General features: G+C 37.8%; 2 protein-coding genes and 1 long non-coding RNA gene across 8 annotated transcripts in view; 2 read left to right on the top strand and 1 right to left on the bottom strand.

Annotated features, from left to right (window-relative positions):
- Window positions 1-14,366, top strand: part of CTNNAL1 (catenin alpha like 1) — a 98,622-nt gene extending 84,256 nt beyond the window's left edge. For both annotated transcript variants that reach the window (XM_069105964.1, XM_069105955.1), the window contains 5 exons: window positions 4,485-4,533; window positions 12,070-12,126; window positions 12,246-12,359; window positions 12,937-13,020; window positions 13,715-14,366. In XM_069105964.1, coding sequence (XP_068962065.1) covers window positions 4,485-4,533; window positions 12,070-12,126; window positions 12,246-12,359; window positions 12,937-13,020; window positions 13,715-13,879 — 469 coding nt within the window. In that variant the 3' untranslated portion in view covers window positions 13,880-14,366. The remainder of the gene's footprint in view (window positions 1-4,484; window positions 4,534-12,069; window positions 12,127-12,245; window positions 12,360-12,936; window positions 13,021-13,714) is intronic.
- ABITRAM (actin binding transcription modulator) lies at window positions 4,340-25,688 on the bottom strand. 5 transcript variants are annotated; one of them, XR_011172018.1, is made up of 8 exons: window positions 25,476-25,688; window positions 24,614-24,665; window positions 17,778-17,907; window positions 16,627-16,703; window positions 16,469-16,538; window positions 10,475-10,649; window positions 4,961-8,687; window positions 4,340-4,928 (listed from the first exon to the last, which is right to left on the bottom strand). XR_011172018.1 is itself a non-coding variant. In XM_069105987.1 (6 exons), the coding sequence occupies exons 1-6, from the start codon at window positions 25,552-25,554 to the stop codon at window positions 10,581-10,583; spliced, it is 477 nt and encodes a 158-aa protein (XP_068962088.1). In that variant the 5' UTR covers window positions 25,555-25,688; the 3' UTR covers window positions 8,728-10,580. The 5 variants fall into 5 exon arrangements, 3 of the variants coding, with proteins under 3 accessions (XP_068962088.1, XP_068962082.1, XP_068962074.1); XR_011172017.1 differs by having other exon boundaries at window positions 4,340-8,687; XM_069105987.1 differs by lacking the exons at window positions 4,340-4,928; window positions 4,961-8,687 and having other exon boundaries at window positions 8,728-10,649.
- LOC138175521 (uncharacterized) lies at window positions 14,809-15,413 on the top strand. Its single transcript, XR_011172020.1, has 2 exons — window positions 14,809-14,940; window positions 15,317-15,413. It is a non-coding gene; the product is annotated as an uncharacterized lncRNA (long non-coding RNA).
- Window positions 25,689-26,202: the final 514 nt, after the last annotated feature.

The raw sequence follows: 26,202 nt of genomic DNA, 5'->3' as shown, positions 1-26,202 counted from the left end.
GCAGTGAGGTACGGCACAGCAAGTCCCAGGACCATAGTACAGTTAACAGACATTTCTTAAGTGCTTTCTATGTACAGGAGACTGGCTAGGGATGAGGAGAAGGAAATAGGGAAATAAGCATTTATATAATGCCTACTATGTGCCAAGCACTGTGCTAAATGCTTTACATCACAATAACCCTGCAAAGTAGATGTTACTGTTATTCCCATTTTACATGTGAGGAAACTGAGGCAAACAGATTGTGATTTGCCATATATTATCAGTACGTGTGGCCTTAATGTCACACAGGTAGTAAGTAGGTATGGTGGGATTTGAATTCAGGTCTTTCTGACTCTGAGGCCCAGTACTCTATTCACTGTGTCGCCTAGTTGCCTAAGGTTACCCATGCATAAAAATACACATTAAAAAAAACATATTATCCGACCCTTAATGATAATAAAATTTATGTCCAGGACTATGGCACAAACCCAATAAGTATGATAGAAGATAGAATGTGTTAAGGATAAGGGAAAAGAAGAGATTAGTACAAAATACTATGTGAAAATTTGAAAAGGGATAGATACTTTCATCTGAGGGATAAGGAAAGGCTTAAGATATAGCACTAACTTTTGTAGAAAGAAAAGCAAAGAACTGGAGGGATTATATTCCAGGCATTGGCAATAGCCTTCATGAATATATGGTGGCAGGATAAGATTTGAGAATAGCTTAACTGTACAGATTGATTATAATAGATAGTTCTAAATGAAATAATGTGGAGGAGTCCCTTAAATACAAAACTAATGAGTTTATATTTATGAGATTAGGAACAAATGCTAAAGTTTTTTGAAGAGAGGAGTCAGATTTGTGCCTTTGGAAGATTATTTTGGCAGTTGTGTGCAGGATAAATTGAGAAGGGAAGATGCTGGGAGATGATTGTAATAATCTTGGTAAAAGGTAAATGAGAGTTTGTACTAGTGTAGTGAGGAGCAGATAGGTGTGAAAAGAGAGACTCAACAACTTATCAAATGTTGTAGCAGCAAGCACCCTAGCATACCCAGGATGGCTGCTAGCATAGGTTCTTAGATCTGCTTTTCTAAAGGAAAGCAACTCAGAAAGTGTTAACAATCTTACTGTAATCAAATATATATCATTTACCTGGTTCAGGGGAAAAAGTCAGCACCCTGAACTTCAGAGAATACAAACAGAAGTTATAAGCAGACCAAAGATACAGAGGAAATAACATAGTTCAACAGACAGGGTGTCTAGCCATCTGACCATGACACACATAGTTAGTTACCAGAGAGAGAAGCACCAACTTCTGGGTTTTCAAAGCCAGGGGGCTCAACGACTGCCCAGAGTCTCATCTTACCAAATCACACAATTCTTCCCAAAGTAAGCCCCAAAGCAAAACCTCACCTCAGGGTATATATAGCCTTCTCCAGGGTCAGAGAACATCACAACCCTCATGACCCACTTGACTACAAAGTAACAAAAGTTGTTCCTGAAGAACAACCTTCCCACCACAGGCTCCATGTGACTACATTCAGTCTACTGGGGGCAGAGTATATTTTCAAATCAGGGAAGATCCTCAAATTAATTTAGGCCTATAAAGGGCCAGGGAAGATCTTCAAATTACCATTACCATTACAGATGTAGGGTATAGGAGCAGAGGAGAATCAAAGATGATTGAGATTTTGATCTGTATAACAAAAGAGTATGCTGCCATCAACAGAAATAGGGATGCTGAGAGAAAGACCAAATTTTGGCAGGTTACAATTAAATGGTTGGAAAGGATGAAGACTAAGAAATGGTCTTTGGATTTGGGAATTATAAAGTAATCTTCAAGAGATCTGATTTAGTAAACAGAGGGGGCAAGAGACAATTTACAGAAGATTAGGATAGACCTAGTGATGAGGAAGAAGACACAGTAATTATAGATTATTTCCTAGAAGTTTAATAGTGAGGGACAAAAAGAAACACAATAGGACAATCACACTCATACAATAGATTAATAAGAAAAGCCTGAAACTGTAGGTAGAAAATTCCCTGCATCTCCATGTTCTTGCTCAGACTTTTTTGCCTGCAAAATCCCACAACTTCCAAGTTTCAGTTCCTTGTCTTAGTTAAGGCTGAGATAGAGAGTGAGATTATGTCACTAGTGCCCAAATATTTCTTCCATTGACTGTTAAGCCTTTCATCAAAAATACCAGCTGGTAAAGGGACGCCTTGCCTCTGTAATTATAGGTAAGTACCTACAGATTCATGTTCTCATATTGCTCTTTAACCACTTGACCAGTACTCTGCTTCCCCTGAATTTCTTAACATGAATATATATGTCCTTAATGTACACTATGATTCCCCTGTCCTTTTAATCTGTTCTTTTCCTTTTGAATAAAGTTTACTTCTCACGTAGCCATTTTTAGCCATGAATCTCATCTCACTGAGGTTCAATGATAACCTCTGAGGTCAAATTTGCTTCCTGTGATTAGGCCCTCTAATATACCCTTTTTGCAACCCATTATCTATATGCTTATATATAGTCATCTGAAGTCATGAGTTTTATTGCTAGTTCTCTTTTTAGATAAAGCTTAACTATGAATTACTGGTCCTCTCTTCTGCCATTACTCTTGTATTACACCTAAGATTTTCTATGGTATCTGACAGCACATATATATGGACAGTTTTCTCCCTCCACTGTATTTTCAGTTGTACTTGATCACTTAATCAGATTTGCAAGACTGGGAAAATATATTTTTACTGGCTTTTATTAGGTGCACTCCATCCCTGGTCAGGAGCACATTCTGCATTTTAAGTGATGGTCTAAAACTGACACTCTTTCTCACACCAACTTTTTAATCTGCATTTCACTTCCCAATACTGCCTTTCTCTTTTGAACCTGTACCTTCAATTATTAGTAGTGCTAAAAACAACACCTATGCCTTCAAAACCTTCGTTTTTACCCAGAATTTAAAAATCCTTAGAAATGCTTTTTTCTTTTAAGAGTGCTCCTGGTGGTACCACTTGCCACCACAGAGTGGGTAGTGATCAACAGGTCTGACAGATTTCAAGAGGCTCTCTGACAGATGCTAGACATGTTTCCTGGGAAAACAACAAATTTCTCTATTGTTCATCAGCTTTCCTTAGTAGGAAGTTAGTGGCCACTATCACTCATCTCCTCTTCTCATCCTTCTGACCACTTCATTCCTTGAAGCACAAAAAGTCATTTAGCATTTAGCTTCCTCTTCCAAGGGAAGAGTTTTATGTCTTATATTTATTTATTCCAAATCAAAGGTCTTTCCTTCTCTTTGTGTGTCATATTCTTTATCCCTCCCACAACTTAACATGAATCAGGATTCTTTTTTTTCGTTTCCATCTCAAAGTTTTTTCACTTTTTAAAGGAAGATTTGATCTTCCCTGATAACTTAAAGTGTACAGTTACATTCATCCAGCTTCAACTCTAGGAAAAAGACCAATCTGTACTTTATGTATGCATAGGTGTTATTTAGTACTAAAAGAAAATAAAACCTTTCATGGCCTTAGTTTCCTCAAATGTAAAATTATGTCATAGTACCAGATGACCAAAGTAAAGTCCCATCTAAATCCTAAATCTTTGAGCACATTCACTGCAAAATTTCCTGTGTTCTCTGTAGTTGCTTGAAACAAGAGCTTTAGCCCTATTCTTTGGAAATTTTCATGGCTAACTACTTTGATAAATTGTCTGGACACTATCTACACCTGTTTAACTGATTAGGGACTCCATAACAGGGCAACTAAACAAGTATTATTTAAGGTAGGCTTTCTATGACTTTTGCAATTAACCTGCCAGGCTCTAAAAGAAACAGAATTTGTTTTCTAGGTTATTCTCTGGATAAGTTTCTTAAACAGAAGTTTAATTATCAGAAAGGTGCTAATTCCTTGCTTCATTTCTTTTCTCCCTTTCTTGCTTCTCTGGCTATATCTCATTTTTCTTCCTTGAGGCTGGTTTCATTTATGATTGGCTTTCTACCTTTCCTTGCCACCTGACATTCACCTGCCTTTGACAATTAGCCCCTTACTACCAATACTCCCAAGCCCCAAGGAAAGGAGAAGCTGCCCTGAGTTTGAATCTGTTTGGAGTACTCAAGCAGGAATTCAGTTATATGAAAGTACTAATTACATTTCTTCAGAGTTCAGAAATCTTGCCACTTGTCTAGTACTCTATATACTATAGTCTTTTTAAAATAAAGGCATAAAAGTTTTTGAAAGGTATAGATATGACATGTAAAACTCAGGTATAATTTAGTTTACACTGATTGACTTTCATGTAAAATCTACACTTACTATATGGTTAATAGTTAAATGGAATAATTAACCACAAGAATTCTGTTGCTTGATTCATTAAGATTTTAATAAATGAGGTTTCAATTGATGCATAATAATTGAGAGCATTAATAATGTACAAAATAGATCAATCTTCACATAGTGATTTTTCTTTTTTAAAAAAAAACTAATGTTGTTTATTTCAGGGGGGAAGGGCTGTTGAAGAGTACTCAGGATTTAATTTATCAAGTAGAGGTATGCTATATTCTAGTTTCCATTACTACATAATATTTTATGCTAATAATATATACTATCTGTGTTCTCACCAATGACTTCCTGTTCTCTTGTCACTTCAAGGGAGAATATAGAATCAGGATATTGTAGTGGTCTTCTGTGAAGCATTTTTTAAAAAGTTAATTTATTTACTTTTAGTTTACAACATTCAGTTCCACAATCCCTTCAGTTCCAAATTTCTGTGAAGCATTTTTTGAGCAACATATTTGATGAAAATTCCTAGGAATAGGACTAAAACTTAATAGGTTTTGCTTTAATATAAGAGTATCTGAAGTTTCTAGATTTTCCAAAAATGGATAAAAATCCTCCCATCAGGTACCTACTCACTCTGTCCTGAATTTCAGAAAGAGTTTGGTCTCTACTACATTCTAAGGGCAACATTAGTCACAGTGAAGAAATGTTAATACTGTATTTCCTTTTTTTCTTCCTCTTTTTTCAATTCCCTAGGGCCAGAGTTAAACTTGAGCTACCTACCTTCCCACAGGGTCCCTCCTAGCCCTAATATTCAATTAGGAAACTTCAAAATTGTCAGAAATATTAATGTGCATAGAACCAGTGGACCACTCTGTTCTCCACTCCAAAGCACCCATAATCTAAAATTGGAATTATCTTCCAACTTGGAAATCCTCTTCAGTCGATAAGTGTGTAGTCATTGCTTCACTGCCAAATCCCATTGGAAAAGACATTCTTAGTTAGGATGATATGAGGGACAGCTACTGACAAAGTCAGAAGAATGAAAGGAAACCTCCTTTTAGATTTTTTAAAAAATAAGCCATTTAGGAGTTGTTTCCCTTAAACTAGACCAAACTCTCTATTAGTCCTGAAGTTTTGAATTGGGGTACAGGCACTGTCATTCCACAAAGCATCGCCTATCTGCTCCTCATACTAAATGAATAATTGTGATATGCCAGTTACTCATATGGCATTTGCCAGTTAGCTTCTTGCATCTGTGACAAATGATACCCTGCCCATTTCTAAAGTCTATTTTTTATACTAACCTCATGACAAGAGGACTTTCTAGAAAGCCTGTTAATAGTAAATTTTCTAAGCCCTTTAATCCTTGCTCTAAGATTAATTCTCCTAACACCTTGACTTTCATAGTAGAGATTTTATCAGAAAAAATCAAACATTTAGAGCTCAAGTTTTATCATATACTTGATTTAGTACCAGATATACATGTTTCTTGAAGCAAACTGTAAGATCCCAGATATCCCAGCAGATACTCTTGATGAAAGGTAAAGAACCCCCACTAGATCCGACTGTAGTCGAATTTTATCTGGATTTCCATGAAGAATTGTAAAAACTTCATCACTTTTGCTTGATACCCATGGCAAAGTAATTGCTCCATAAGCCTGGCTGCCCTACCATCTGACTTTGTTTTATCTGCCCTAACAAGACTTGAGTTCTTCCCCTTTCTCTAATGGCCAACATTCTGACCAAAGATCAGAGAAAAGGAGTTAATTCTGCCCAGATGAGCAGTTTCTCACAGTTTTGGCCTTACTTTTCATGAACTCGTAATTTTAGAGATGGAGACCTTCATTTATTTCAGAGATACAGAGTGGCTTTCCCATGGACACACAGCTTATTAGAGGCAGAATAATTTTGTGAAGAACACTGAACTTGAAGTCAGAAGACCTTACTTTGAGTCCCAGCTTGGAGTTTTCATACCTGTGTGACCTTTAGCAAGTCATTTTGACTGAGTCCCAGGTTCTACTTCTTCAAAATGGGGATCATATTGAACTATTTATTTCAGTATTATCAATATGTATTTTGAGCAGAGCTCAGAAAAGAACTCCAACTCTCCATAATTCCACGTTGTCTTCTAGGATGCTCTTCTCTTCAATTTGATCAACCCTCATGTCTTCACATAAGTAAACTGTTTCAACTATCTCCTCTACACCAATGACCCTAAAATCTCTAGTTCTGTCAGGGTTGGGTTTTTGTTTTTTGACAAATTCCAATACTATAAATCCAACATTCCTACCTAAAAAGTCCTTCAAATTCAACATATCCAAAACCAGATTTAATTTTCTTCTATCTACCCTTCAAAAAAAAGTCCCCTTCCATTTTTCTATATCCTAGATTTGAACATCTCTTATTCTCCCAGGCAGTCCATCTCTCATTTTGTTCCCCATGACAAATTTGTTTTCAGGTCCTATCCATTCTTTCTTTGTAATATATTTATACTGCTATAACCTTAGTTCACTTCATGCCTAGACTATAGCAAGTCTCTTTCCTTTAGCCTTTTACTTTTAATGTGTTCATTATATCACTGCCAATTTATTCAATAAAACGTGGCTCTAACCCACCTTATCCCACTTTATTTCTGACTATAGTACTTCTCAGTTTGAATTCTCTGCTGAAGTGCCTCCTCCTACATGAACCTAATATGTTGGTTCTTTTGCCTCACTCGCTGTATTTGTTTTGTGTTTACTTGTTCACATACATATCCCCTATTATAATGCAAAAAGTCTTTGTGAACTGGGACTGTTTCCTAGCTGTATGCAGCTTGGAGCAGGCACTTAATAAATGCTAACTGAATTGACTGAAATTGCTCTAATTGGGCTAATCTACCCGCTGTTTCCCAAACACATTGCTTATTCTACACACTTTTGTTTAACAGTAGTATAAATCCCCTTAATAAAAGGATGTTTCATGAAGTTTGGATTTAGTAAAAGGGCCACACTTGAGAACCTAGAGGGCCACATATGGCCTTGAGGCTGCAGATTCCCCATTCCTAGTTTATACCTTTCCCCCCTCTAGAATACCTTCTCCTCTTTACCTGTCCAAATCCTGCCCATGCTTCAGAGCCTGCTTCAAGGCTTTCATGGCACTACACCATTTGTCCCACAGTTTATCTTTCCTTCCAATGATATACTAAAGCACTTACCTGTGTTCCTTGTCATTTAGAATCAGGTTTTTATAAAGGCAAACCCCCTAATTTACAAATGTGTTCCAAGAGCTTGTTTTTAAGTCAGAGTTCTGGAACTTGGGGCATATTTTTCAATAGAAACTATGTTCTTTGTTGTAGAATATGTCAGGGTATGGATATCTGTTTTACATAGAATGTATCTAACCTACAATGCTAATGCTACCCTAAATTCTAAGTCAGGGGCCTTTAGTTACCTTCCAGAGGCTTATTTTTTCATACAAAAGGATACTTTTAAACATACTGGAAGATACTCAGGTAGCATAACAACGTGAAAAAAGGAGCAATGGGAAGATATTTGTGGGAAGAGAGAATGGAGAAAACCAAGTCTGCCATGTAAGCAGGCCAGGACTAACCAGGACTTCTACACATTCCCATGCCTGCCAGGGCCCATTCTTCTGAGCCCGGCAGTTCGTGAATTTTGATGGGGGAAAACATTACATCTTAATTTCAATCCAATTGGTTTCCCCTGTAATCCAATTTTTTCTTAAGCACTTAAAAACATTGTTCTGAGAAGGGGTCCTTAAGCTCATGGCACACACACACACAGACACACACACACGCAGGCACACACACGCACGCAGACACACACGCACGCGCGCACGCACACACACACGCAGGCACACGCACACACACGCACACACCCCTAAGTGTGCCGCTGTTCCAGGCTGTTTTGCCTTTCACCGCTTTCTCTTTCTTTACTTCTGAATTCATAAGTTCCCTAAAAGCGCTAAATTTTTCAATTCTGACCCATCACTATGGTGCAGTGCAAAGACTGTTGGATTTGGAACCAAAGATCCCTGGTTCAAATCTCAGCTCCGATGCTTACCTGCCTATGTTACTTTGGGCAAGTTACGTCAATCCCTAGGCCTTAGTCTTATTTATAAAATGAAAGTTGAACTAGATGATTTCTGAGGTCCCTTTCAACTCTCAATCTATGATAACCCTAAGTGGAAGCAGCTATTTATATGTCTTGGTTATTTCTGCCCCTTGAACTACCCATATTGCTATATTGTTATCTGTATTTGTCAGGCCAGTGAGCTTTTCATAAGCTTTTTCAAGAGCAAGGCTTTTACATCCTTCTTTGTACATCCCACACCACATTTCTCATTAAACATTTTATAGACTCATCTATCTCAAAGTGCAGATCCTGAGGTTGTAGAGGTTTCCAAGTAGTCAGTAGGATCTTTAAAAAACAAACAAAAAAAATCAGCAACAGAAATATCTACCAGGAAGACTTCACCAAATATAATGTAATGTCTGCTGCATTAATCAGTTGGGTATTTTCTATGCTCCCATCAGCATGCAAAAAAATACAAAACCTTTATATTGGAGTTCAGAGATAAAGTCTGTGGGTTAGAGTAGTTGGGGCAGTCCCTTCTTGGGAGAGGTGAGAATGCAGATAAACCTTGTAGAACAGGTTAAGGAATAAATAGTAAGAAAGGCTTAAAGGAGGGTTGGAACAAAACAAAAAAAGGTGGAGGAGCGTGCGTAAGTTTGGATAGGTATATATTGTTCTAAGACTGTCCTAGCAGCAGCAGGTAAAATGGATCAGAATGGCGAGAGAGCCAGATCAGCCTTTTGAAGTCATCTAGGTGTCAAGGTCTTGACTGAAGTAGTAGCAGCAAGAAAGGAGAGAATAGGCAAAAAGGAACGATTTGAGAGGACTGAATGACAGATTAGACATTAACCTCTTCTAAAATCCTTCATGGTCCTCTAGACTACCCATGCCTTAAGGTCTAATAAATGAAGCTAGTTGATTGCCATTTCAAATTCCTACTTCTCAACTGACTAAAAAATTGGTAATAGAGATGGAGAGTTGAATTCTTAAGAGAACTTCAACAGTCTTCTTTCTCCCTTCTCCCTGCACACCAGATTTCCACCTCAGTTATAGACCTCACCTAGCTGGACTATCCTTCCTTAAAACTTACGTAGCTATACTCCCTGCAGTGCTTTACCTGGAATGGGTTCTGCTCATCAAAAGGGCTAGCAAATTTCACATGGGCGTTGCCTTTTAGAGTTCCAAATAAGATCTTCATCTTTTCATTCTCCTTTAGAAATTCTTTCCCTCCTGTGGACGTTGTCCTCTATTCTCAATTGAGATCACAGTGGCCATAGCCATAGTTCATAAGGATATCCCTTATCCAAAATGAAGTAGCCTTTGGGCCAAATTCTTCCAAATTCAAAAATTATTTGAACTTTTGCTTCCCATTGAGAATATCAACTTAACCACTTGATCATCAAATATTTATTAAACTGCTCTTGGCAAATGTATGTTACTAAGACACAGCCACTATTATCAAAGAGCTTACAGTCTAGGATAACATCCAACTTAGATGATCAGGAAGGACTTTATAGAGCTGGCTTATGAACTATACCTTAGGGAATTAGTAAGATTTTAATAGGTTGAGACATTCCAAGAGAAGGAACAATCTTAGCAAAGGCACAGAAACAGGAGAAGCACATTGTATACTTGGGAGTAACAAGCCCATTTTGGCTAGAGAATAAGGTTCATACAGGGGAATAGGGAGAAATAAGACTAGAAAGTGAAACTGAAGAAGCAAAATTATGAAGGATCTTAAGTACTAAAGAGTCCTTAATGATTAACTGTTAAAGGGTTCTTAATAAGCAAATGACATCAATGTAGTCCTTTGGGAAAATTAATCTGATAGCAATGAATAGGATTAACAAAATACAGGCAGAAAGAAAAGGAGGTAAGTGAAAAGACTACAGATATTCAGTCAACAGCCTCAGTGACACAGACATGAATGAGAATGAAAAAATACCCCACCAGTAATTAGTTTTTTTGGTTATTTTATAGTCCTGTAGTTAGCAGATTATCCTTAGGTTGTCTTGTCACCATACAGAGTTATAGTCAACATATTTTAACATCTGGCAGGGATTATTCACCTACATTTGGGATTACCCTATTTAAACAAGTGAGCTTGCTTCTCCAAACAAGCATATTATTACCTCTGACAGAAGGTAGAGATTCCCTTCTGTTCCAAGGTCACCAGATCCTCAGTTAGTCTCCCCTCCCCTGATCCCTGAGTTGGTAACAGGAACTGATGTGTGGTCCTTAGACAGTCACTTCAGTGAAGCAGGGAAAGTAATGCTCCTCCCTGAAGAAAATACTTCTTTTGAAGAACTGAAAAGGCAAAATCATTTTAGAATTCTACATGATGATAAAAGAAAAAACATACCGTACCTGTTAGTATGAATGTTTTTCTTGCTAGCCACTTAAGATTTCCTACAACCTATAGACTTAATGTTGGTCAAAATTCATCGTTGTTCTGGGTGGGCCAAGACTAACTCAGGCTAGTGAAGTGGTTCAGACTGTAGTTTGTAAGGCAATGAAACATGGACCTTACAATTAATAAAAAATCTTGTGGATAATAGATCCAGTAAGGATATAGCACTGAGTTGGATACAACTACCCCCTGCAATTACACTTTATCATAGAAACAACCCTCAAAAGATGTGTTCACTGCAGCAATAGGGATTCTGATGAGACTAAAAAGATTCTTTATTATAAGTTAGGCCTTTTGTGACTCAGGTAATTAGGAAACCTCATCAACCACTTTTACCTCATTTCCCTTCACCAATTAAATGTTAAGAACAATTTCCCTACTCCTTAAAGATGACACTAGCCTGGCGTAGGTAAAACAAATGTTGCTCTTACCAAAAACATTAAATTTCATACTAGTCCAAAGACAACAATGTGCATAGTTTTTAAAAAACATTACAAGTATGTTGTAAATGAGGCTGTGAGCCTCTTCTCCATATGGTTCAGGTAGCTTTACTCTATTCCCTGCCCGTGCATTGGTAAGCTTTTTTTTATAACTGGCCACAGGAATGTGGAAGGGCAATGCATACCTAACTATTATAACAAATATACTCAAACTATATGCCCTCCTTACAAATAAATAGCATCTTTTTTTTATTCACGTGGCAATACACAGGATTACCTTATCATTAACAGTGAGTCTATGAATATATCAGGCAAAATAATGTTATTGGAGATCAGTTAACTTAATAAGGATCATTTTACAAATAGTAAGCAAACACACACCAGAAGTTTAGTGCTTCTGGGACTCAAACATCATTTGCTAATCATGGTTTTTTTGTGTTGATCAGAAAATTTGTATTTTTTAAAAAATTATCCCGGGACTTTGTGACATTATGGTGGAGTTTGGTTATACTACATGATGTACAATTAATATATAATAATGCATAATGATACATGTTATTTTGAAACCAGGTTTTGTGAAATATATGCCTGTACTATTATGAATTTTGAATATACAATTATTGATAACCCATACTAATATTGTGTTATGTGTATAAGTTGTTAGAAAAATAATAGATGTTCAAATTTTAAGTTCACCAAGTTCACCTTTCTTTGTTCCTTATTATTTTAATAGGAAAAATATTAGTGCCCAGTTACTTACAACTTTTAGTCTTTTTTGAAACTGTACAAAAATTAAAATACTGTAATACATTTACTATGAAATATTCTTAAATAGATTTTGAGATCTAAAATAAATCCTCTTTCTCCCTTCTATCAGGTTTTTGCTACAGAGGGCTTAAAGCTTGCCTCAGTTCTCCAAGGTTTCTCAAAACAGGTAATATATGTCTGCTGAAGATTAAACTTATGCTTCACCTTTTGAAGGCATAGCATTGGGTATAAAAACTGAAGCAATTATTTATTGGAATTATTATAATTTCCTAATTTGCATTTCAGCTGAAAGATGATGACAAGCTTTTACTTCTACTGGAAATAAACAAGCTGATGCCTCTGTGCCAGCAACTCCAACTTACAGCTAAGACCCCCATTCAGAATAAAATATATACAAAGGTAAAAGAGATGTCTTATTCAGCTAGAAAAATAAAATGCTTTATTCTTCTTACTATATTAGTATAGATTTCACAGTCCTGTATTATCACACAGCAGGGCAATTCCTCTCTCTTCCCCAAGGCTCAGCTTCCAGAGTAACTTTTTTTTGGTTATAACTGATGACAAAAAAACTACAGCAGATTGATTCAGATTAATAAGGAATTAATCTAATTTAACAAAAAGATGATTAAGCCATTTTATAGACTGTCCTCATATTGTCATTTGCCCAACCAAAGCTAGGCCCGAGACCTTGAAGAGCTTTCAAGAGATCTTTTCCTAGAGTGTCTTAATACCACAGTGAAGAGACAGCTTTGCTCTTATTACAGAACTGTCTTATTCATCTTCTAGGCAGTGGAACTGCCCAAAGGCTCTTCTGAATCTAGAACTCGGAAATAAATTGCTTGGGATCTTTAAATTATTTTTCTAGTCAAGTACCCACACCCATTGTCTTTACCTGCTTTAGATGTTTCCTGATTTCCTTAATGTAAAAGAGTCTAACAAATTTGGAGCTTAAATTGACCGTCTTTCTGTAATACAGGTTGACAAATGTATTCTAAAAACAAGATTTGTCCTGGCTACACTGGCCCAACTTCTCCCAGTTTGCTATAAACTGATGCATAAGGTGAGTTATTCTTCTATAACAAACCTTTATCTTTGTACACAGAGAAAGAATACAGTCAATTCTTCTGTAAAGTGACATATATGTCCCTAAAAATCACCATACTATGCAAAATCATGAAATAAGAGTAACAGGGCATTCAGAAAAAATGGAAACAATATCCAAAAACCTCATCAGTGACACATTAAAAAAAAAAAAAGGCAGGAGCCTAGAAAAAATATCTCTGTTTTATACATATTAAAAAGTTAAGTATGTAAATACTACAATACTGCTTAGCCTGCACTCTGGATTCACATAGGGGCCTGGACTGGCAAAAGCTGACATCTGTGGGTTAGAGGGTGACCTTGTTGGGCCCTTGATCCAAGACCTAGGGCTGGGTCCATGGAGGAGGCAGAGAAGGGAATAGGGTGTGACTGGTGTTCCCACTGCACCAGTACCATATATAATGTGGGACCTGAAGTTTGCTTATGAAAGTGGGTGTTGGAAGGGCTGAAGCTTGTGAACTATTGTGAGTATTGCAGTTTTTTGAGTTCTCACCATTTCTCAAAGATGAAATTGTATATAAGCAAACTTGAAATTTGGATTGTGCTCAAATTTATCAATTGCATTGGAACAAATGTGAATTTTTAAAAGAAGTATGATGGCATAACTGTATAAAAAAAGCCACATTTAACTTTTTTAAACATTACTTTTACAGTGCAAATCAGAAAATGATTGTATAAATTCTCTTCAACCCTGGATGGAAAGCAGATGGCAAACAGTTACAACTAAAGATGGCATGGATGAAAAAACCGTAGAAGCTTTTGCAGTCAAATCTCTGGAACATAACATAGCAAACCTGACATTTTTAGAAAGCAAATAATCCTCAGATTCTTCAGTGCTATGAGAAAATTAAGCGCTTTCTACTTGGTTTTTTTTTCCTTCCCATCAAGATTTCAGATTATCAAACTTGTGACAATTCTTAGCATCTAATAAATACCATGGTAGTTTTCAAAACTTTAACTACAGTGTGATTTTGTAATGGGCATGTGTATCATTGCTAACATTAATTTAAGAATCAAAGACATTTATCCAGAATGTCTTAATGAAACTTCAATCCAAAGAAACAGCTATGAAGATGTTTTCAAGAACCTCTAACATACCATGTTAGTTATGTTCTGCTTACCTGTCTGCAGTTTTTCATACTATACTTAAAGAAATGTTTTTGAAGTGGTTTCATTTCTGTGAAATCCTCCTTGCTTTGCAATACTTTAATCTCTAGAAATCATTTATTTTCGAATATGCCTTATATGATTATTAAATCACTGTTTACAGGTATTACTTAATGGAATAAATATGTTCCAACTGAACTTGTTGTAAAGTGATGTTTTCCCATAGCCAGAGCTCTCCATTTTGCAGCTGGAGATACATCTCCATGGAGAAAATCCATTAATAAAACAATCTATTTGGCAACCCATAAGAATAGAAATGGGGGTCAGATCTATAGGATTCTGGATATTGTAGTACTGTGAATATTTTTGCAACACTTTACAAACTACACTTCACCCATATGTACCTTTGTTCAGACCCCAGATGATTCTCCCATGCCTCTGCATAACAAAGTCCCCAAACTCAATTCCCAGTGCTCACCATTTACTTGCTCTTTGGGTTTTTCTAAAATGTGTAGAGATTTCAACATCAAACCTTATCTATATACTATGATATAGTATTAAGAGTAATATGGACAGCAAAGTGATCTGGGTTCTAATATTAGATGTGACAACTGTATTATCTTGGGCATGTCATTTCCCCCATCTGAACCTTGGGTTCTTTATCTGTAAAATAAGAGGATTAGACTAAATGACCTCTTATTTTACAAATGAAGAAAGACCTCTGTGAAGATGACTTTTAAGACTTTTTTTTTTTTTAAGCAATCGGGGTTAAGTAACTTGCTCAAGGTTACAGTTATCTCTGGGTGTGGTGCTAAGTATCTGAGCCCAGAATTTATCCCCAGGTCATCTCGACATTGGAGCTGGTGCTCTTACTCGCTGAGCCACATGGCCACCCCTAAGCAATTGGGGCCAAGTAACTTGCTCAAGGTTACACGGCCAGGTGTTTCTGGGTGAGTGCTAAGTGTCTGAGCCCAGATTAGATCCCCAGGTCATCCCGACACTGGAGCCGGTGCTCCCATGCGCTGTGCTACCTGGCCGTCCCTGAAGATGGCTTTTTACAATAACCTCTAATGGCCTCAAAGTTCTAGCTATAACAAATATAGGCTTTATAACCCTGGGCAAGTCACTTAACCTCTCAGGGCCTTTAGCAACTTTTAATACTCTAAGCTGCAAAACAGCTGCCACATCTGTCTTGAAAAGGGAATTTCTTCAACCAACAGCATCAGTCAAGACCCAAAAAAAGAATGACCTGGATAGCATTTTATACTTTTTGTAATACTTTCATATGCACTAAAACTATTTTGGAGGGATGGAGATACAAAAAGCTTTACTGAAGATCAGTTGACAAGGGAAATAGCATAGTGGATAGAAAGAGTTGAGCTTAGAGGAAGAAAGACCTAGATTCAAGTCCTGCCTCTGACAGACAATTTTACCCTGGTAAAGTCTCTAATCTCTTAGGACTTCAAGCAGCTTTCTTAGGCTCTTTAAGCTAAAGAGTATGTGGCCATCTGCAATGGGAGTAAGAAATCCTCACCAAAAACTCCTCACACTGATAATAGGTCTGGTCAAAAATATAAGTAAAGAGAACGCAGTCTAGTTTCTACCTCCTCTCATTCCTAATCTCTTCCAGTTCAGGCAATGAAGAAGTGTCCTTGGGCAAAGTATATCACCTTGTCTAAATGTTCTGGAGAACTGGTAAAGGAGGAGACAAGGGGTAGGGGGGAGCAGGGGAGAAGGTGTCTTGTTTCAGCAAAGTAATACACAAAATAAAAACAAAATATTTAGGAAATAGTATTTGCAGCTTCCCAGCTGTTTATGTGGTGTTTGAGTAAGTGAGAAGAGCTAGGGAGAAATGAGGCATACTTGGACAGAGCCAATCTAAGAGGGAAGGAAAGATGACCTAATAAATCAAGATGGATTGGCAAAGATCACCAATACTGAAGTGGCCAGGAACTGAAGCAGAGCCATCCCACAATTTGGAGAGGCCTGTTCCTACCACCACTTTCTTGTCCAGTCGTGCTCTACAGCAGTTGGTCCTTTAACATGTGTAGATTTGTGTTTCTTTGGATTTCATTTGTCTTCATGATGTTTCTGATCTGTTATTAATTCGTTTCACCACGATCTCTTCATATTCTTTTTGTGTCAATAATCCCTCAGTAACACTCTTGCTTTCTTCAAATTTGGGTAGCACAACAGCAATATATCCCTCAGTGGATGGCTAGAAAATAAATCCAAAATCTGACATAGCCAAAATGACAAAAACCCAATAAAAATGTATGAATGAGGTTTTTTTTTTTTACCTTTTCCTGCAATATGGATGGTTTATCGAGAATATTTTCATTTACCTCCATCAACCGTCCTCTCACACAGCTGTTAAAAAAATTTTTTTAAGATCATTTAAAAAAGAAAATGCTTCCCTCTTCCTTCTCCCCCAAGTTCTGTTTCAAAAGCAACTGACCTTGACACAGTATATTCTTCTCCATCTGAACAGGATATCCTACAAAGAGGTGCAAGTTCTGTTAGAAATTGTGCCCCCTGGATACAAAAGAAAGAACATAAATTCATTTATATTTTAATCTTTCTTAACATATAAACAGTCCTTATATTTAAAGCTAAGAATTTAGTATATCTTAAAAGTATTATATAAATGTGAATTTTTTTTAGTATTACAAAAATGTATATTATTTATTTTATAACTAGTTATATTCCTATAAAAATTTACTAACAATGAGTGAAAATCATTCAATTTAATAAACATTTATTGATCATATTCTATGTGCAAGGTACTGTACAAGGCACTAGAAATACATAAAGATGAATTTTTAAAGAGTCCTTGCCCTCAAGGAGTTGACAATCTAGAAAGGGAAAGATAACATATTTATACACAATTGTAGAATGGATAATTTGCTTTTCATTGTGCCCCATTAAGTTCACAAATATGTCAAAATAAAAGTTTGATAAATGCTTTAAAAATGTAGAAGAAAAATCTGGAAACAAAGAAATTTACTTCAGATTATAAAATACTCCCAACAAAAGTTGCCTAAATCTTGCAAATATTGAAAGAATTGGTTTTCCTGGTATGAGAGGTCACTCACATAGACTTTAAGCTTTTTAAATAAGCAAAGCAATTACAATCTATCTAACCCTGAAAGACTTGAAGGTATTGGTTAGCACTTTGTAAGTAATAACACTCTACCCAAAATGTAACAATACTAATAGCATTCATTCCCAATCACAAAAGATTATATGGGAAAACAAGGAACACTAAGCCTAGCCATGACTAGGGTTCTGCTTTCCAATCCCAAAACCTCCCCCTCTACCCCCGTTATTCACTTCCAAAGTCAAAAGCCATACCACTTAATTTATTAATCACAGGGCAACAGATACCAAAAATCTTTTGTGTTTCTACCTTTATAAAAATAATTTTGTGCTAGCTATGAACAATAAATACTCTTAAGAATTTGACACTAGAACAGAGAACAAATATTTTCCTTATATTATTTGAAAAGATTTGTGATTTCAATTAACCACCATCCACTCTCAAAGCTTACTTTTATATTACTATTAGTGGTGAGGATATGAATAGATAATAAGAACAAATATCCATACCCGTTTAAACTTCCCAGAAACCTTGTTCTGAAGTCTGCTACAGTTGGCACTGATTTGGTAATTAATACTCTTAATTGTTTTTCCATTTTGAAGAAGTGGATGAGATTCTGCCAATGTGATTACACATATTCTATAAAAAGAAACATTATTCATTATTTAATTTTTTAATCTCATTCATGACCCAGTATTGTCTCAGGTACAGTTTCTCGGAGTTTACATTGTACTACTCAATACTCAGTCCAGAAGCAATGATTTTTATTCCCTTGTGGTTGTTGCTGGGCAAAGGAAAAGAACTAAGGATTAATATGCAGGATATGAAGGATTAATAATTAAGACAAAATTGAAAACTGCTGCTCCTAAGACAATACAAAAACATTAGAAAACAGATTAATTCTCACTAGCTAATAGAATAAGACCAGAGATGATAGGATTACTAAGAGATGGAAAGGAGAAAGCAAAATAATAATAACAGTTGATATATGTTAAGAAGCTTTACAAATTACTTCATATACAGTATTTCATCTGTTCCTCACAAAACTAGGTACAACTATTATCTACTTATTACAAATGAGGATGATATACACACATACATATACTGATCTATAACAACAGAAATATACATGTATTTTTTTACCTTGAGTAACTTTTTTTTTTTGCTTTTTGGAGTGGGGAAAGCAGGGCAATTGGGGTTAAGTGACTTGCCCAAGGTCACACAGCTAGTACGTGTTAAGTGCCTGAGGCCAGATTTAAACTCAGGTCCCCCTGACTCCAGGGCTGATGCTCTGAGCCACCTAGCCGCCCCTCTCATCTTCATTTTCACAAAAACTGAAGAGATTAGAATGACATTTGTTAATTTTGGTAACAGTTCTCTATAGGGTACTCCCAACTGAAAGGGACAAACCACTGGAGAACAAAAAAAAAATTATGAACACAATTAAAGCAAGGGGAGTTGGATATTTTTAGGGGCTCCTCATACGGTACCCTGATGAACTAACTACATTTCTCTTCTAAACCCTCTGAAATCCTGCTTCCAGAATCATCATTCAACTGCAAATGCTGTCCAAAATTTCCAGTGAGTTCTTAATTGCTAAATCTAATGGCTTTTTCTCAGTTCTGATCCCTCTTGACCTCTCTAGCATCTAACAATGTCAATCACCATTTCCTTCTCAATAATCACTCCTAAATTTTCAGGAAAATACATGAAACGGGTGTATATTATGTAAAGCTTGTTTTTCTTTCAAAGTATACAATGTAGCTCTCAAAGCCATCTCTTTTGCCTGGCCTTCTTTTTCTTTCCAACGTTTTTTATTTATTTTTTAAAGCAATCGGGGTTAAGTAACTTGCTCAAGGTTACACGGCCAGGTGCTTCTGGGTGGGTGCTAAGTGTCTGAGCCCGGGATTCGATCTCCAGATCATCCCGACGGTGCTCTTACTCGCGGTGCTACCTGGCCACCCCGCAACCTTTTTTATTAAAAACAAAAAAAAGATACCTCAATGGCTCTCCTTTTTCCCCCCTCGTACTTCTATTCCTCACCCTCCAAAACAAATTCCCATATTGGCTGTGTCTAAAAATGTATGGAAACTAGGTGGCAAGTTTCATCAACTGTCTTCTGAATCATGGTTGTTCATTGCATTGATTAGAGTTCTCAAGTCTTTCAATGTTGTTTGTCATTACAATACTGTCACTATATTTACTGTTCCTCTGTTACTACTCACTCTACTCTGCATCAGTTCATCACAGTCTCCCTGGATTCTCTGAAACTATCCCCCTAATTTCTTAGAGCTCAATAATATTCCATTATATTCATATGCCATAGTTTGTTTAGCCATTCTACAATAGATAAGCATCTCCTCAGTTTCCAGTTCTTTGCTACTACAAAAAGAGCTGCTATAAATATTTTTGAATGTATGGTTCCTTTTCCTCTTTCTTCCATCTGTGATAAATGCTAAATAGTAGTATTGCTGAGTTAAAAGGGTATGCAGAGTTTAGTGACTCTGGGCATAGTTCCAAACTGTTTTCCTGAATGGCTGTACCAATTCATAGCACTACCAAAAGTGCATTAATATGCCTATTTCCTCACAGCTCCTTCAACAACTATCATTTTCCTTTTTTGTAATCTTTGCCAATCCAATGGGTGTGAAGTAGAACCACAGATGTGCTTTAAATTTGCAGTTCTCTAATTCTTAGGGATTCTGAATATTTTTTAAGTTTGCTGATAACTTGAATTTCTTCCTTTTAAAACTACCTGTGGGGCAGCTAGGTGGCACAGTGAATAGAGCACTGGTCCTGGAGTCAGGAGGACCTTCATTCAAATCCGGCCTTGGACACTTAGCACAAAACTAGCCGTGTGACCTTGGGCAAGTCACTTAAGCCCAAATTGCCCTGCATTCCCTCTCCAAAAAAAAACCCCCAAAACGAAAAATACCTGTTCATATCTTTTGACCATAAACTTATATAGTGGGGAATGACTCTTAGCCTTAAAAACTTCAATCAGTTCTTTATACATGCTATGTATATCTTAATATGACAGCTTTTTCAGAGAAACCTACTGAAAAGATTTTTTCGCCTAGTTTGTTTCCCTTCTAATTAACTGCACTGTGGTTGGTTTTGTTTGTGCATATACTTGTTAAATTTATATAATAAAAAACTGCCCACTTTATCTTTAGTGATCTTTTCTATCTCTTGTTGGTCACTGTCCCCTATCCACAGATCTGAAAGGTAATTTCTTTTTCCTCTAATTAGTTTATCGTGTCACCCTTAATGTTTTATGTCATATATATACTTGAAGTGAGTTTATACCTAATTTCTGCCAGATTGCTTTCTAGTTTTAGCAGGTTTTTTTTTTCAAATTGTGAGTCCTTATCTGGTATCCTTGGGTTTTTCTGAACACTAGGTTGCTGGCTTCATTTGCTTCTGTATGTTGTGTACCAAATCTGTTTCACTGACTGACCTCTCTATTTTTTAACCAGGATTAAGTAATTTTGATGAACGCCACTTTGTAGGATAGTATGAAATCTGCTGCTGCTAAGCTCCCTTCCTTCCTACTTTGTAAAATTTCTCTTCAGGTTCTTGACAAGGTAGGTCTGATCATATCACCTTCCCTCCTTAATGAGCTCCAGTACCTTGCTTATTACCTGCAGGATCAAATATAAACTTGTTTATCATTTAAAGCTCCTCAAAACCTGAATCTTCCGACGTTTCCAGGTTTCTTGCACCTTACTTCCCACCATGAACTCCCTGATGTGTCTCCACTTGCCAACTTGAAGTTCCTCCCCCTTCCCCTCCACCTCTTAGTTCCCCTTTCATCATTCAAGACTGAGCTCAAAGTCCAAACTCAGAAGCCATTTCTGCCCTAGCTGCTAGTGCCTCCCCTTTCGGGTTGCCTTCGCCTGTTCTGTATATCTATCGTATGCACCCAGCTGTTTGCATACTTCCCCATCAGAACATCTGCTTCTTGACAGCGAGGACAATCTTTGTTTTTCTTTGCATCCTCAGAACTTAGTGCAGTGTCTGGCACATAAGAGCGTAATAGATATTTTTTGACCGACTCCCCCATTTTCAAGATACTTCTGTTTGAATAACCAGCTTAGTCATCCAGAATCAGACACCTCTCACCCCTGGGACGATGCTGGGAGAAAAGCGAAATATTCTTGTTCTCCAGGTCTCCCTTTCCTAGTCTCAAAGCCTACTTTTCTGTTCATATTGGTCATTATATCTCCTGCCCTACTTTAAATATAGCCTATGACATGTTACAATTTCCATCTAGAAATACAAAGACCAAAAAAAAAAAAAAAGAAACAGTTGCTGCCCTTAAGAAACTTACATTCAATTGGGGTACCAACGCATATATATCTATAACAGAAAATACATAGGATATAATTTGGTAGGGCAGACAATACTTAATAGCAAGGTATCAGGAAAGGATGTATGTAGGCACTTGAACTGAGTTAAATTCTTCTCCTGAAGTGCCTCAGAAAGCAAAATCTAAATGCCAGCTATAGCAGATATGTTGTCAATGCCTGAGGAGCCTGCCAGCAGGCCCTTATGCTACTCTCATCACTGCCATCTCAAAATGGCTTCAAAATTCTTTTCAAGTTATAACAGCAAAATGTAGGTGCTGCATATCACCAAGAAGAATAATCTCTAATCCTATAAAACAAAGTAAGGTTATGCCAAAAATACAAGTGGCCAAGGAACCCTAGACTAGATTACCTTCTAAGGTCCATTCTAACCTCCTAATTTATTCCTTGACTTATATTTCATTTGGATAAAGAAAAATCACTAAAAATAAAGAATTCTAGGGATCTGCAATAAGGAGTATCTGTAACCAAAAGACATTTGGAAGTGAACAGAACAAGGAGAACACTGTACATATAAACAGCAATATTGTACAATGATCAATTGTGAATGACTTGGCTATTCTCAGCAATACAATGATCCAAGACAATTCCAAAGGACTTACGATGAAAAATGCTATCCACCTCCAGAGAAAGAACTGATGGAGTCTGAACAGACTGAAGGACACTTTTTTAAACTTTTTTTTTTAATTTTTTAAAAATTTTAAAGGGAGTTGGTAAGTGCATTATTGTGAACTGAAGAAAGGTATATAGGAAATATTACACACTTAATGGAGCCACTTCACGAAAAAGTTGCAAAAATAAACATATTAATGATAAAAATGCTCTGTAGAGAATAATTAAGAGTGCTACAGTAGGGCCAATGGAATATGAAGATCTTTCCTGTCCATTAAGAGGCATATGTGACTACATGTTCCCAGGTCTAAAGGTACACACGTATTTCAATCACAGATATCTTGCTGCTTTGAGCTCCAGTCCAGTTCACATCTGTGACATCCCGAGTGACACCAAGTCCATATATTGCCTTGGAGAAGGAGCTTGCTTAAGGGGAGACTTTGCAAGAAGGCTTTCACACCTTTTGGTACTGAGCCAATTAGGTACTGAGTCACATGGGTTGTGATGCCTTCTGGCTTTGAGCTTATTAGCTGGGAGGTTGGTATTTACTTTGGGGCTCACTAAGGGGAAGAATGTTCGCCTGAGGTCTTTGTGATTTGGCAGGACAAGACTCTGAGTACCCGTTGTTAAGGGGGGCCCCCAGCATTGTGAACCTAGATGTTGGAGCTCCCTGTTCTGGTGATTATGTATTTATTACTTTGTTTAGACAGCTGGAGCCCTGTCTATTGGATTCTTTACTGGATACTCACTTCTTTTTACTAATTTACCTGCATTGTTTACGTAAGACTGTTAACCCCTTTAAAGCTGTCTTTCCTTTAGAAAAGCTGACCAAAGAACCTGTGCTAGCAGCCCTTCTGTGTGCTAGTGTTATTGGTCTTACACCTCCACAATAGCCGCAGGTAGCATTAAGATACAGCTACTCACGCTATGAGCTGCAGACAGAGATGGTGAGTATCTGCTCACCACAGAATAGAGAGTATCTGATACTGCAGACAACCCTCCGCCTCCTGGATGGTCTTTCTTTTTGAGTGTTCCTGACGGTGCTCTTTTCTGGCTTTCCTCCTGTGAGACCATGCCTAGGCCCCTCTCACTGACTCATCATCTGGGTCACACCCAATAATTCTGGGTGTAGCCCAAAGATCTATCCTGGGTCCTCTTCTCTTTTGTCTCTATGTACTCTCTTGTGGTGACTATACCAGTTCCCGTGGGTTCAATGATCATTTTTATTGAGATAATTCCCAGATCTACAGATCTAGCTCCAATTTCTCTCCTGAGCTCCAGTAACACATGACTCACTGCCTATTGGCCATTTCAAATGGATGACCCATAGGCATCTCAAATTTAACATGTCTAATACAGAATTCTTTTATCTTTCTCTTTAAACTCACTTCTCTGTGAACCTTCCCTATACCTACCAAGAACACCATCATCCTTTCAGTCACCCAGGTTCAAAGACTCAGTGTCACTCTCAACTCCTCACTCTCACTCACCCTACCTATCCAATCAGTTGTCATTCCTTTCTTCTCTATGTTCATGTTTCCTCCTGTCCTTTCACACAGTCACTACCTTATTTCAAGCCTTCATCGCTTCTCCCTCAAACTACTAGAACAGTCTCCTAATTTGTCTCAGTGCTTCAAGTCTCTTCCCCACTCCAATATATTCCCCCACAGCTGTCAAAGTGATTTTCCTTTATCACTCTGCGTTGGCAAGGGCTGTCCCCCATCCTTCCTCACATTCTCTTAGAATCTACTTTCCTTTAAGACTTAGCTCAATCATCACTTTCTACATAAGTCTTTTATGATCCCCCATATCAAGTGCAGTCGGTTTCCAAACTATATGCTTATATATGTGTATATCTCCTATATTAAGATGTAAATTCTTTGAGGGAGTTCCTGCTTTACCTAGTTCTTACTTAGCATAATGCCTGGTAAAAGTAGTATAATAAATGCTTGTTGATTAACTGAATTTTGGATGAACTAGTTTTCACCATTTCCCAAGAAAGTGAATTTAGTATACCCAAAGTGAATTGCTTGAAGGCTTTTAATGACAATTTAGGGATTTAAGGTGCAATTATTTACTCAAAAGCTTCAAGTTGGATGAGGCATCATTAATGAATGATGCTACATGTAAATAAAATTATCACAATCATAATATCAGGGCTCCCACAGCTTTAACTACATAATCCTGAACATGACACTTGACCTTTCTCAGCTATAAAATGGAAATTCTGTAATTGTACTATTTGCCTCATAAGATTTTTTGAGAAAAACTTAGTAAATCTTAAAAAAAATACAAATACCTGCTATTATTATTTTCAAGTAGTAGAATTTTTTCAATAATTAAGATAATTCAGATTCACTTGCCTGTTAGAGTGTTGCAATATACAGTGATCCTCACATGGCTTTCCTTTCACATCTAGGAAATACAGAAGAATTAAATAATTATATCATAGCTGCTAAATTAATACTTGCTATAATATTATAGTCTACTTAAACCACTTATTTCAAAGACAAGTGATCGTTTTAACAGGCAATTTTAGAGCATTGATAACAGGATGGCAGGTTTCACTGTACAATGAAATTTTCCATACTGCATATATAGTTTCTCATGATGTACCTACCTCCCAAAACACAATTTAAAAAATCAGATTTGAATATCAAAAACTAAACATTTTTTTCTAATAAAGTATTTTAAGGGCCCAGGGTGGAAGCATTGTCCTATCTGTGTGGCAGGCTGGGAGCAGTACGTAGGCCTCGTGTTTACACCTGACCTCACACAGGAGGGTGCCTCGTGTCTCCGATCGCCCCATTCTCCCACCAGGACTGGGAGAGAGCCGAGAGAGGAGGCTGCGGCCCCAGGAGGCTCTTCCCAGCATTCCCCGGGGCAGACCCAAAGGCACGAGAACTGGCCACCTGGACCCATCTACAATCGCAGTAACTTCCCCAGGGGTGATTTTTGTCACTTGGGTCTATCTTTGATGAATAAGAAAACGCCTCTTGGTGCCTTTCTTTCACCCGAAACCCCGGGTCCGGGATGACACCCACCTCCTCCAGGGCGGGACTCGGCCCTCACCTTTCTAGGTATCTGCGCGCTTAGCACCGCGCCTGGCACACACTGGGCGCTTAATGCATGCTTGCTGACCCACATGGTCGGCGCCCTGGCCCTGCCTTCTGCCCGAGGGCCGGAGCAACCATTCCCGCACCAGACCCGCCGCCTCCTACCTACCGGCCTTGTACCAGCGGGTGAAGTAGCGATCCACTAGCGACGGGGCGGCAGGAGAAATGCCTCCGGTACTGGCCGCCATGGAGAGCTCGGCCTCGATCCAGGGATTGCAGACCCAGGAGCTCTTAGCCCCACCAAGTCACCGCGCACTTCCGCCTTCCCACGCGGGAGCGGCGGCCGGCGCGCGCACCTGGCCTCGCGTGCACGCGAGTGCCCCCCTCCGGCAGCCGAAGGTGGGCGCAGCTGCACCGCACCGTAATAGCTTCCAATGCGGTAGTTCGTTCAGCTATTCTGCAATCCAGGGATGAATAGAGAGACTGTGGGGATGAGGCGGGAGGTTGAGGAGTTCCTATTAAAAATAAGGGAGGAGCGGCTAGGTGGCCCAGTGCATAGATCACCGGCCCTGGAGTCAGGAGGACCTGAGTTCAAATGCGACCTCAGACATTTGACACACTTACTGGCCGTGTGACTTTGGGCAAGTCACTTAACCCCAATTGCCCTCCAAAGAGCAAAAAATAAAGGAGGTTCATTCCATTGGTTATAATTCTTCTTTGCAACATGACCAATTTGAAAATATGTTTAATGTGAATGTATATGTAAAGCCTTATTTGATTGCATGCCAGTCTGAGGGGGAGGAGTGTAGAGAGGGAGAAAATTTGTAACTCAAAAGGTTGTGGAACTGAATGTTGTAAATTAAAAATAAATTTTTTTTTTAAAAAAAAGGAGGCCC

The sequence above is a fragment of the Petaurus breviceps genome, unplaced genomic scaffold, assembly GCF_028583685.1.
Source record: "Petaurus breviceps papuanus isolate PSGF00001 unplaced genomic scaffold, PetGlider_PUasm1.0 138, whole genome shotgun sequence".
NCBI lineage: Eukaryota > Metazoa > Chordata > Mammalia > Diprotodontia > Petauridae > Petaurus > Petaurus breviceps.
Note: the sequence above shows the minus strand (reverse complement) of the source record. Positions and strands in the feature narration are given on the sequence as shown.

Excerpts from the sequence above, each read along its gene's own strand:
- ABITRAM (XM_069105973.1), bottom strand. The coding sequence starts at position 25,554 with ATGGCGGCCAGTACCGGAGGCATTTCTCCTGCCGCCCCGTCGCTAGTG. Across the intron at positions 24,666-25,475 it reads CACCCGCTGGTACAAGGCCG|ATGTGAAAGGAAAGCCATGT; the intron begins GTAGGTAGGAGG and ends TGTATTTCCTAG. Across the intron at positions 16,704-17,777 it reads TTTCTGGGAAGTTTAAACGG|GGGGCACAATTTCTAACAGA; the intron begins GTATGGATATTT and ends TTTTGTATCCAG.